Source organism: Tasmannia lanceolata, unplaced genomic scaffold (genome assembly GCF_043159265.1).
Source record: "Tasmannia lanceolata isolate RefF3 unplaced genomic scaffold, GAP_Taslan_0.1 ptg000011l, whole genome shotgun sequence".
NCBI lineage: Eukaryota > Viridiplantae > Streptophyta > Magnoliopsida > Canellales > Winteraceae > Tasmannia > Tasmannia lanceolata.
In genome coordinates, this window is record NW_027518688.1 from 23,034,091 (window position 1) to 23,045,056 (window position 10,966).

Below are 10,966 nucleotides of genomic sequence, written 5' to 3' on the forward strand. Positions count from 1 at the left end.
TATGATAAGGCAGGTGATAGCTAAACTCGACTTGTATCTTTTCTCAATGAAAGCGATGGGGATATGATTATATGTTGTTTTGATATTTCTTATCTGTTTTACTGTTTGACTCAAAAAGATGAAATGTTCTTGAAAATGAAACGAAATGTTGGATTTCATATGCACGAAAAGTTTGAACGAAAATGAGAAAAGAAAGAAATGAAAGAAGCAAATGTGCGACAATATATCTCTCGTGTGACGTGTTTGTACCTCTGAGCAGTCGACTTACGCAAAAGCGGAAGCGGGCCAAGGTCAAAGCGGACAATATGTGGAGGAGGCTGATCGTTACAGGAAACTTCGGAAATGGAAACTGTTGGAAACTATTGGCTTTTAATTATTTTGTTTTTCCACTATCTGGTTTGATTGTTTCTACCAAAAATAATGTTAGTATTAGTTTTGACTCATTATGTTCTAGACAAAATACTGCATATTTTTATAGAATTGTCTCTTATTATTGATTTCAGCCACTTGTTGAAGCTTATATATACCTGCTCTCCTAACCCACTTTTCCCACCAGGATTTGAAAATTTGGATGCGGGAGTATTTGTCAATGAGGAACCTTAGTTATGAGAAGTGTGAAAGCCACTTGAGGAAATACGGAAATGATGAACCTAGTCAATCTCCTCATATGGAAAAAGGTTTTAAATATGTCATACTTGGAATTTTTGTAAATTCAGGATGTACTTTAACCTTCCGCTGCGTAATTACATGAATAAATATGTTTTGTTGCCCGTAGCGATCCATGTAGTAAAAATTCAGGTCGTTACACAGTCCGAATTAAAATGGATCATGATCATGACGTGGAAAGTAGGATTCGAAGAACAATCCGACTTCGACTTGACCGATAAGGAATTTGAATGGATCGTGACTGTGACATAGGTGGATCCGACCCGAAGTGGATCCATTGACACCCCTAGTTTTAAGGGGGCTGGGCCCAATTGAGTTGGGCCTATTAAGGAGTTTGGCCCAACTCAACAGGGGCAGCTGCCCCCTTATTACATGTAGCTCCGCCCCTTCTTTCACCTTATTTATGCACGGGCACCCTTCAATTTAGACTTTCTCCTATACAAAATATAGTTTCTTGGGTCGGGTCGGTCGGGTTTTTAATTTTTAGTTCATGATAGTGACTAATTTCAAAGATTGTCGAAAACGGTAATTTTTTCACACCAAAATTCTTTAATTTAAGTGATCAAGTGCATACATTTAGGTCCATTTGTTTTAGACCGTGACAACAGATTGTGGGCCTCAAACCGTTTGGTACTATCTAAAATGAACGGGCCTTAAGAAAAAAACTACTTTTTCACATCATTAAAATCAGTTATATCAGTGTACTCAAAATTAACTTGTCATCTTGAAAGTCGCAGCCAAGGTTTTAAATTTCGATTTCGGAATGCATTTATGTCCTCGCCGAAACCAAATTCAAAATTTCAAGCGAAATCAAACGAAACCAATAAATTGATATTTTATCTCGTCCTAAAATTTCAGCCGAAATTATCGAAATTTCCCCTCGGGAGGATATTAAATAGGGATTTTTGCTGATTAGTCCCTACATGACAAAATAATTGCTTATTAGTCCTTAAGAAAAGCATATTAGCTGAACAATCCTACTTTTAGAAAATATTTGCTAAAAGGTCCCTAAAACTCACGAACTTCAATTTTCTCCGTTTAAAATTTTAAAATGGCAAATTTACATCGTCCCATTTAATCCGTTTTAGGGTTTTTTGATTTCCCTTCCAATATTTTTGGAAAAAAACTAGGAAATAAGCAACAATATTATCTCTTCCAATATTGAAAACTTCCATAAAAATGATTTTCCATTAGAGATATTTTCTTGCAATCCAACCAAGATAGGAATTTATTAGAAAAGTTAGAAACGAAAAATATTCCTAAAATTTCTTACTTTATTTATCTATGAAGAAAAGATAACTCACCATTTTAGAGGGATTTTCAATTTATTTAATTCCTAAAATGATTTTTTGTTGAAGATTTTTTTAACGAGAATATTGCAAGAGATAATATTGTTGCTTATTTCCTAGTTTTTTTTCCAAAAATATTGGAAGGGAAATCAAAAAACGCTAAAACTAATTAAATGGGTTGGGGGTAACTTTGCCATTTTAAAATATTAGAGGAGAAAATTGAAGTTCGTGAATTTTAGGGACCTTTTACCAAATATATTCTAAAAGTAGGACGCTAATATCATTTTCTTAGGGACTAATAAGCAATTATTTTGCCATGTAGGGACTAATCAGCAAAAATCCCTATTAAATAATGTTAAAATTCCAGTTTTTTTGTAATTCCCTTAAATTTTTGGAGTTTTCGGGTTTTTACCAGATTTCGGTTTTGTTCTCCACTGAACTCAAAATTTCAGATTTCAGTCGAAATTTAAAACCTTGGTCACAGCATACCTGCGTGAGCTTTTTGTTTTTTAGTTTTTTTTCCCCTTTAACCCCGACCTGAGATTGGGCCTGGTTTTTCAACCCGAAATCTGGCCCAAGTTGATACCCTAGTGTTTAGGGAAATAATTATGGAAAAAAAACATTGATGCTAAAAAGACCATGGAAAGTATTCCAGAAGGGCTCTCCCACTGGCTGCACGTCACTCTAAAGCCCTGTTCGTTTAAGATTATGAGAAACGATTGTGAGTCCCAAACCTATTATTGGATTAAAAATTATGTCTAATTTTTCAACAATTTTTCAAAAGTGTGTCCCCCGTTCGCAATTTTTCTTTTCTTTTTCCCCTAACCCAACCTGAGATTGGAACTCTGGTCCAAGTTGAAACCCTAATGTTTAGGGAAATAATTATGGAAAAAACATTCATGCAAAAAATACCATGGAAAATATTCTAGAAGGGCAAGGGCTCCCCAGTGGCTGCACATCGCTCTAAGACCCTGTTTGTTTAAGATTATGTGAACCGATTGTGAGTCCCTAACCGATTATTGGACTCAAAATTATACATAATTTTTAATCCAGTTCGAAAGTAGTGGAAATTTGTAAAAATTACGTTAAATCATTGACAAATAAATTAAATTAATTAGAATCAACTTAAATAGGCAAAATGAGTTAAAGTGACTAAATAGGGTTTAAAATCGACAAAAACCGGTTTAATATGGAGAACATTTTTGGCCACAACCTATCTATGTTGGGTCCAACAAATGAACAGTCCAGCTCAGAGCTGGAAATTGCAATGGTCAGATGATCCTGACCGTCCAATCAAGAATATGCAGGAAATTGATCAAAGAAAAAGTCAGATGCTTCAAAGTATAGCCCAGAAAGGAGGGGGTTCACAAATTGGACCCATTGTGGATAGAAAGTGTTTACAGACCACGTTCCCCTGCTATATGTAACTAATAAAAGACCATACATTGATTTGCTAGGCAATTTCGAATTGCATAAATCATTTCCTGGCTTTCAGCTAAATGTGACTTGATACACATATACAAGTAACCCAAATTAAGATTTTTGAGACAGAACCAAAATATTTCTTCTACTTGGATTTTAATGGGTACATACAAATGGGAATTGATTTTCTCCCCCTGAAAATTTGGATACATTAATCTGTACAAACTCCCCTATTATACAACATAAATGGGTGTAGGGTGTGTCACCCTTTTCAAATAAAACTCTCTCTAGTCAGCAACAAAATGACAAGAATGATTTGTTTTTCATACCATCAGAGCTGCAATGCTAAATCCGGCTGTTTCAAATCGGCCAACATGAAACCGGCGACCCAGGTGGCTGGAATCTGACATTCAGGTCAGGCGGAACTGAATCCGGCTTTGGATGTATTGAAATCCCACGCCAAGATGGTTGCGAATGTGGTCCCGGTCCAAAGCTTGTCTGAATCTTCTGACCGGAATCCAGCTTGGAACTGCCGGAATTTATTGAATTTGAACTGTCTAATAACTTGGTACCTTCGGCTTCTAATCGGTTACCGGGCATTGAATGAATCAAGGTCTCGTTTCTCCTGGGAACCATGTTAATCATTCGCGAAGGTGTGAATGCTTCTGAACTGAAGTTCCCGACTGCCCCAGCTGGTCTGAATAGCTTCCCAACTTGCGATGAGACATTAGACTCAAACCCACTGTTAAGCCCATTAACAGTAGAGTGAATTTCAGGGTTCTGAATCTTCTGATTAAGCTGAAAGTGAGGCTTAGGTCTGATCCCACTTTCATAATTTGTTCCTCTGATGGTTTCATAGCCCTCTGTAGTATCAGTTCTGCTATCAAGTGCAGATGTGCCAATAGATGGAGGAGTCCTGAAAGAACCTTCCAAGGATGAGTTGTTTGAGGGTTCCTGGGTGATAATATATCACCTTTTGACTCTAATGCGCGAGGAATTGTAGTAGATGAAGAAATTCTGGGCTGAGAGAAGGATTGTGAAAGCGGCGGTGGAGGTGGCGGTCGTGGTGGAGAGGATGATGCCAGTGGCGGTTGTAGTCGTGGTGCTTCATTTTCTCCCACCCAACCAGGACCAAACTTCAGTCCTTTAGATAACGCTATCTCAATCTTCCCGGAGGTGATTTTCCAAGCAACTGGTCCAAGCGTTGCAGCAAATCGAACCAGGCTCCTTGCATATGAAGCCCGACCTGATTCAGACAGCAACTCATAAGCTAAATACTCATAACCGTTAAAAAGAACTAAAAATCATTAGAAGGTATCCTAGATGCTATGTAATTTTCACTCAAGTACTCACAGATATCAGTTGCTTCTCTCTATCGAAGGTGGTTAATATTGTTGGCTCACGGGCAGAGATCGGCTGATTGGGTTGCTTGTAAGTACTGCGCCGATTTTCATCAAACACTAACTGTTTTCTCCCATTGTTGGACAGACCCTTCAACACAGATCCTGCAAACAAAGAAAAATGCCAGAAAACAATTACCAATTCGGCAAACATAAGTTGAATGTCCACAAGCGAGAAAGGGAAAAGAATAACAGGGGAACAAATCAATCGAATGAAGCAAATGGAATCAGATCACAAACCTGGGAAATCATCATTTCTATCAGATTTATGCTCCGCTAACCAGCCAAAAGTCTCACCATTGTGGGTTCCGTGGGAATTCCTTGTGGGCATATCGGTAATCCCAGCGTGATCATGTGCTTTTCTTAATTGATCATGAGTTGCGTCTCCAGCAGTAGCAAGGGTGGTATCTGATGAAAAGTCAGAACCAGCGCGCTCAAGAGGAGGCCTGCCCACCGGTCGTTTGATGGAGCTCTTGTCCGGTGGCCTACCTCTCCGTACAGATTTCAATTCTAGTTCGTTATCTTCACTATCCTGCCTTAAATTTTCAAAATCCTTTCTTGCCAGCTCATGTATTGACCGTGCCTGGAAAAAGTTAAGTAAGTGTTTTAAGTGACCGTAACTTGCTTGCTAGAGGACCCACGAGTGGATATGGTCTGAAAATGGAAAAAAATGCTATTAGTCTGAAATCAATGATACCTGTCGAAAGTAGATGGTAGCTGGTGCATTATATTGCATTGCATTTGAACATATCAAGAAGACATCTTTCTGCATATTTATAAAGAGGAGTTAATTAACCAACTAATGTCAAACCATCTCATTTCCAAGATTTTATGCAAATGACAGCTTGATTCTCAACTTTCATTGCATTCCAAAAACGAAAATGATTTCATTATATTTATGCCAACATGGAAAATAGATGCTTCTAACATTCTGTATAGTTACATCAGTCAAGGAAGTCGACTAAAAGAAACAACAATTTCTGAAAAATATATATCAACTTACATGCTATGCATTTACTGCACTTAACAGGAAACAAGATTCATCCATAAGTTATCCGAGCTTAACCAAGAATCAGTCTCTAAGGGTCTGTTTGGTCGTACAATTTCTGGGCTTTACAAGGCGTTTTGACCTGTTTCAGGGTGCCACGTCATCCACTAGTGGTGTTTGGTTGCATGTTTTGATTCAAAGTACTAGAAGACTACTTGCCTTTTCTCCCCTGTCTCTCTCCCTTGTCTGCCCATGTAGCATAACTTTTGTTCCCCACCAAAGTACTTGAAAAAAAGGTGGTGTTTCACAGCATAGAGAAGATCATATCCAAAAGGTATGAGAGAAATAAAAGTGGCCATGGTGCATTTACTTTAACTTCGTCCTCCAAAGAATTCCACAAACACCTCCATAATGTCCACCTTGATGGTGCCCCAAAAGGCCAAAACATTGGGAAGACACGATCCCCCGAAGAGTAAAGCCGACAGACTCAAAGAAGAAATAGAAACAACATGCTCCCCATAACCATCAAGGAGTGATCCAGTTTCCATGCCTCCTAGAGCTCACGATACCATGAAAGTACGCAGCGTTTTTTAATCCCCTCCACGAAGGCATCTTGATCAGGAACTTTGTCTCCACTTGAACTCTTCCAGCAACAAAATCATACTGTAATCCTCCTTAATCTTGTCTCTTTCCAGAACTTCCTCTGTAGACATAGGAATATCCTGATCTCTATCATCCAAGCGACTCGAGACACTGAGTAAAAAGTCTTTCCTCAGCCCCGCCGATCCCAAATCTTCCTTCACCCATAACTTCAGCATAGATTTGATGAACCTAAGCTTCTGCTCGAAATACGGTTACACACCAATCTCTCGCTAATAATTGAGTAAAATTAGAATATTCTCTGATACACCACTGTAATTTCCATCTCGCGCAAATATCATCCAACTCCAACCAAAAATCTCTACGACGAGCCACACAGTGGGGCCATAAACAGCAGAAGAAACCCATTGGAAATCATCATTCCAATTCCTAGTAACCGAAAAGGTGCCTATAACCTCCTCTACCAAGTCAAATCTAGCTCCATCTCAAGCAACCAAGATGCATCAGTAGCCCTGATAGAATCGCGTGATGCCATTATGAAAACCAGCCCTGAAAGAATCGCAAGAAGCCATCATGAAAACCAACTCCCTAGGCACCGCTAGGGGTGTCAATGGATCTGCTTAGGATCGGCACCGGCCGCACCGCCATGGGTGTCAATGGATACACTTTCAGAACTTAGAATATGGATCCAATGGACACAGGCGAATCCAACTTGTGGGCCCAAATCCTGTCCATTGATGTTCAGATCCTTTGGATTCATTGTATCGTCTGGGTCCATTGACACCCCTAGGCACCACAACAATTAAACACTAATCTCCGTTCCTTGAATGGAAAAAAAATCGAAGGTCTATGCCGCATCACTACTACTTTGATATGGGTATTGTTTACAGAGAACCCAAGACCTCGAATGTTACAAATCATCATCTTCATGTGGAAACAGATAAAGCAAGATAAGTCCCATTCAATCCCTCACACAAGAGATCCTAGCTTGACCTTCAGCTGACCTATTCCGGTTAATAAATCAGTAGTAGTTCATGTCTAATTCTTTTTTTTTTGAAAATTGGCAAAATATATTCATACCAGCAAAATTACAATGGGGACGAGTAGTCCCACTAGTTCATGTCTAATTCTAGTCCCGTAATCTCTTGATATCTGCGAATAACACTCCATTCCCTACTATAGCACCATGGGGGGCCAGATCGTCGGTCAAAATTTAAGGTAGCGGGATGGGGTGTATCATTCTTCAAGCCAATTTCTTTTTGCAGAAATTTGGCTTACAAGGTATTAAGAAGGGAAATAAACGCCAGGTTGCCAGACATGTAATAATTAGCTATAAAAATTGTAAGTATTTGCTAGGGTCCATCGCAAAAGGCATTTCACGGCTGGTCTGTCGCATGTTAGACCAGCCACCTAATGAATAAAGACAACAGCTTTTGTCTCCATTCACGAGGTGGGTGGTCTGACATGCGACAGACCATCTGTGAAATGCTTTCTGCGATGGCCGCTAACAATTCACAAAATTGTAACGTAGTTTTCAGGGATTTCGATTTTACATTGGCCACCAAATAAGAGGCTGACGGGACAGCCAAATGGAAAGCAAAATCCCTAAACTATAATGGTTTTTGTGCAACCAAACACAAAAGTGAAGTGGTATATTCGCCCCCTTTTCTTACTTGGGACAGCCCCCACTTTACTACTCATTTACACTAGAGTGGGCTGTCATGAGTAAGCATTGGTGCCCCTTATAACGTTATATATATATATATATATATATATATTTTATTCATTTATTTTGCTCGGTAATTTGGGGTTAGACAGACCCCCACCGGCTATATTAAATAAAACAGAATTACAATCTTGGATAAGCCCAGCCGGAAAAATCTTCCGATACTATGCTTAAAAGCTCATCAGGAGACAAACAAAGAGGGATTGGGTCCCCTTTACAGATACAATTTGGTTTAGATAGGAAGTCAGCAGCTCTGTTGCCCTCTCTCCAAATGTGAGTTAGAGTCCAACGGTCGAGAGAATTGAGGATGGTTCTGAGTTTTTCAAGGGAAGGGATTTCCTCCATGGACAAGGCCACAGGCGATGAATAACCATGACTGCAAGGAGAGAGTCAGATTCGATCCATAGATTCTTAACTGGAAGTTGGCAGGCAAGATTGACTCTATGAAGAATAGCTTCAATTCATAATTCCTGAATTGGGAGAGGCTCACAGTTGACAGAGAAGAGAGAGAGAATGGTCCCCAGGTGGTCCCGGAGAAGGCCACCAACCGAGGCGGAGCCACAAGCAAGGGAGGCATCAGAATTCAACTTAACTTCAGATTCAGAGGGGGGCGCCCAATGACAGAACTTAGCTTCGCTAACCAGAGGTAGGTTGAAAAAATTTGCAATTTTGCAATTTTCTTCGGAGGCTTCATCTTCCAGGTTTAGAGACAGAATACGAGACCTCGATGTGCTGATAATTCTGCTAAGAAGGATCCGTTTGTGAGTTTTTTTTATTTTCAAAGAGTCTCGCATTTCTTTCTAGCCAGATTAGATAGATAGAAGCAGTGAGAAGAATTCTGATAAGTGCATATGTCTGCCCCTTCTTCTTAAATTTATTTCGAATCCAGCTTTCCTCATCAGAGAGCGATTTCTTTTGCTTCTTCCTAACAGAGATGCAGCGAAGAATCCAGCGCCAAATCCATGCCGAGAGGTGATGCTGAATTTTGGGGTGTGCCCTGCAAACCAAATGGAAGAAGTCCAAGGAGGTTTAGGATTAAGATTCCTGATGGAGTTCCAGGCACCCTTAAGCCTGAAAATTCCATCAGATTCTGGCTTCCATATCGGATAGGTCAAAACAGATTCAGAGAAGAGACCGGAATTAATGATCTGCTTTAGATCGAGGAGCTGGGGATGATCTTGTATCATGTCCCACCACCCTTGAGATTTAGCTTCGTCAATGGTAGCCTCCAGAGGGATGAAATTAATGATAGAGCCAATGGAAGACTAGGAGATGAGAGCACCCTTCGGATGCCATGGATCCGTACAAAATTTGAGAGGAGCCTGGGATCCAACAATGTAGCATATGTGCTTGGAAGCAAAGTCTCGAGCTTTCAATATACTCCTAGCTGCCCAAGAAGGAGAAGCATGCATAGGGAGGCTCCAGAAACTTCTGCCTCTGATGTATTTTCGATCAAACCATACAACCCAGGGAGAATCTTTCATGGATAAGATATGCCACAGTTGTTTAATCTGGGAAGCTAAGTTCAAATCAGCCAATTTTCTAATCTTGGGGCTGCAAATTGTGTTCCAAGATACTGGATGGTAAGTTTTCTCTAGCTTGGAACCAGACCAAATATAGTCTTTGAGGATTTTTTCTATTTTGTTGAGAGTTTCTTTGAGAATATGAAATGCTGCAGACCAGTAGACTTGATAAGTGGAGAGGACTGACTTGACCACTGGGTTCAACCCGAGTGGTCATGTTAGGATTTCCAACCCGACCCAACTCGATTTGCAAATTCCTCAACCCGACCCAACCCAATTTCCAATTCGGGTCGGGTTGGGTCGGGTTGTCCCGATTTGTATGGAACCAATTGTTGACCACCTCAACTCAAGCCGGTTGTTTTGGATTTAGAGTTCCAATAGTGAGTCACCAATAATCAGTTTTTAACTCACAATCGGTTCTCAAAATCCTAACCAAACAGGGAGTAACAATTAACAAAGGGAAATGTTATCCGCGCTACTATATTTTGATGATCACACTCCTCACTTTATTAAAGTACGATATGGCCTGCACCATAGGATTATCCAAACCGTCCATTGTGGATTGTGGAGACTATTTCAATGTTGAAAAAGAAAAACACATATACAGAACTTCTTCAGATGGAACCCAAATTCGGGTTTCGGGTCGGGTCGGGTTACTCGACAGCCCAACCCGACCCGACCCGATTTCGAATGTGGGTTGATTTTTCCCAACCCGATTTGCGAAAAAGCTTAACCCGACCCAACCCAACCCAAATTCGGGTTGAACCCGACCCGCATGGGAACATCCAAGTAACAATTATGGTTTTAAATTATATATAGTGCTAATGTCCTCATTACCATATTTTATAATGGCACTACTCACCGTATTTTGATGATCGCACTCCTCACTTTATTAAAATGTACGGTATGGCCCGTACCATAGGAGGATCCAAACCGTCCATTAGATGGGCCACCGCCTACATAGGTTGTGCCCCAAAAATAATTTTCATAGGTTGATCCGAACCCTCCGATCTATAAAGGGTTATAGATTGATCCAAACCGTCCATGTGATGGAACACAACATCAATCGGTTGTGCCCATAAAATCATTTCCATAGGTTGATCCTAGCCCTCCAATTGATAGAGGTTTCCATAAATGTTGTTCCTCTTCAGATTTCCTGAATCCGTCAATATTTTTCAAGTGTCCTGCATGCGTAATATTAAGTAGTTCTTTCGTCATTGTCATGTCTTTACCTCTTCTTGGTAGTTTTTTCCGTAATTGTCATAGACAGGTATCCTGTGTCGGTACTTTTTGTATGTAGATTATGATTTTACGCTCAAATAATTTCTCATAGAGATAGACGTTAGATATCA

General features: G+C 40.0%; 1 protein-coding gene across 1 annotated transcript; it reads right to left on the reverse strand.

Annotated features, from left to right (window-relative positions):
* Positions 1 to 3,473: 3,473 nt before the first annotated feature.
* Positions 3,474 to 6,583, reverse strand: LOC143886053 (uncharacterized). Its single transcript, XM_077390040.1, has 6 exons — positions 6,430 to 6,583; positions 6,170 to 6,318; positions 5,475 to 5,543; positions 5,018 to 5,405; positions 4,731 to 4,882; positions 3,474 to 4,623 (listed from the first exon to the last, which is right to left on the reverse strand). The coding sequence occupies exons 1-6, from the start codon at positions 6,581 to 6,583 to the stop codon at positions 4,534 to 4,536; spliced, it is 1,002 nt and encodes a 333-aa protein (XP_077246155.1). The 3' UTR covers positions 3,474 to 4,533.
* Between the last annotated feature and the right edge of the window lie 4,383 nt (positions 6,584 to 10,966).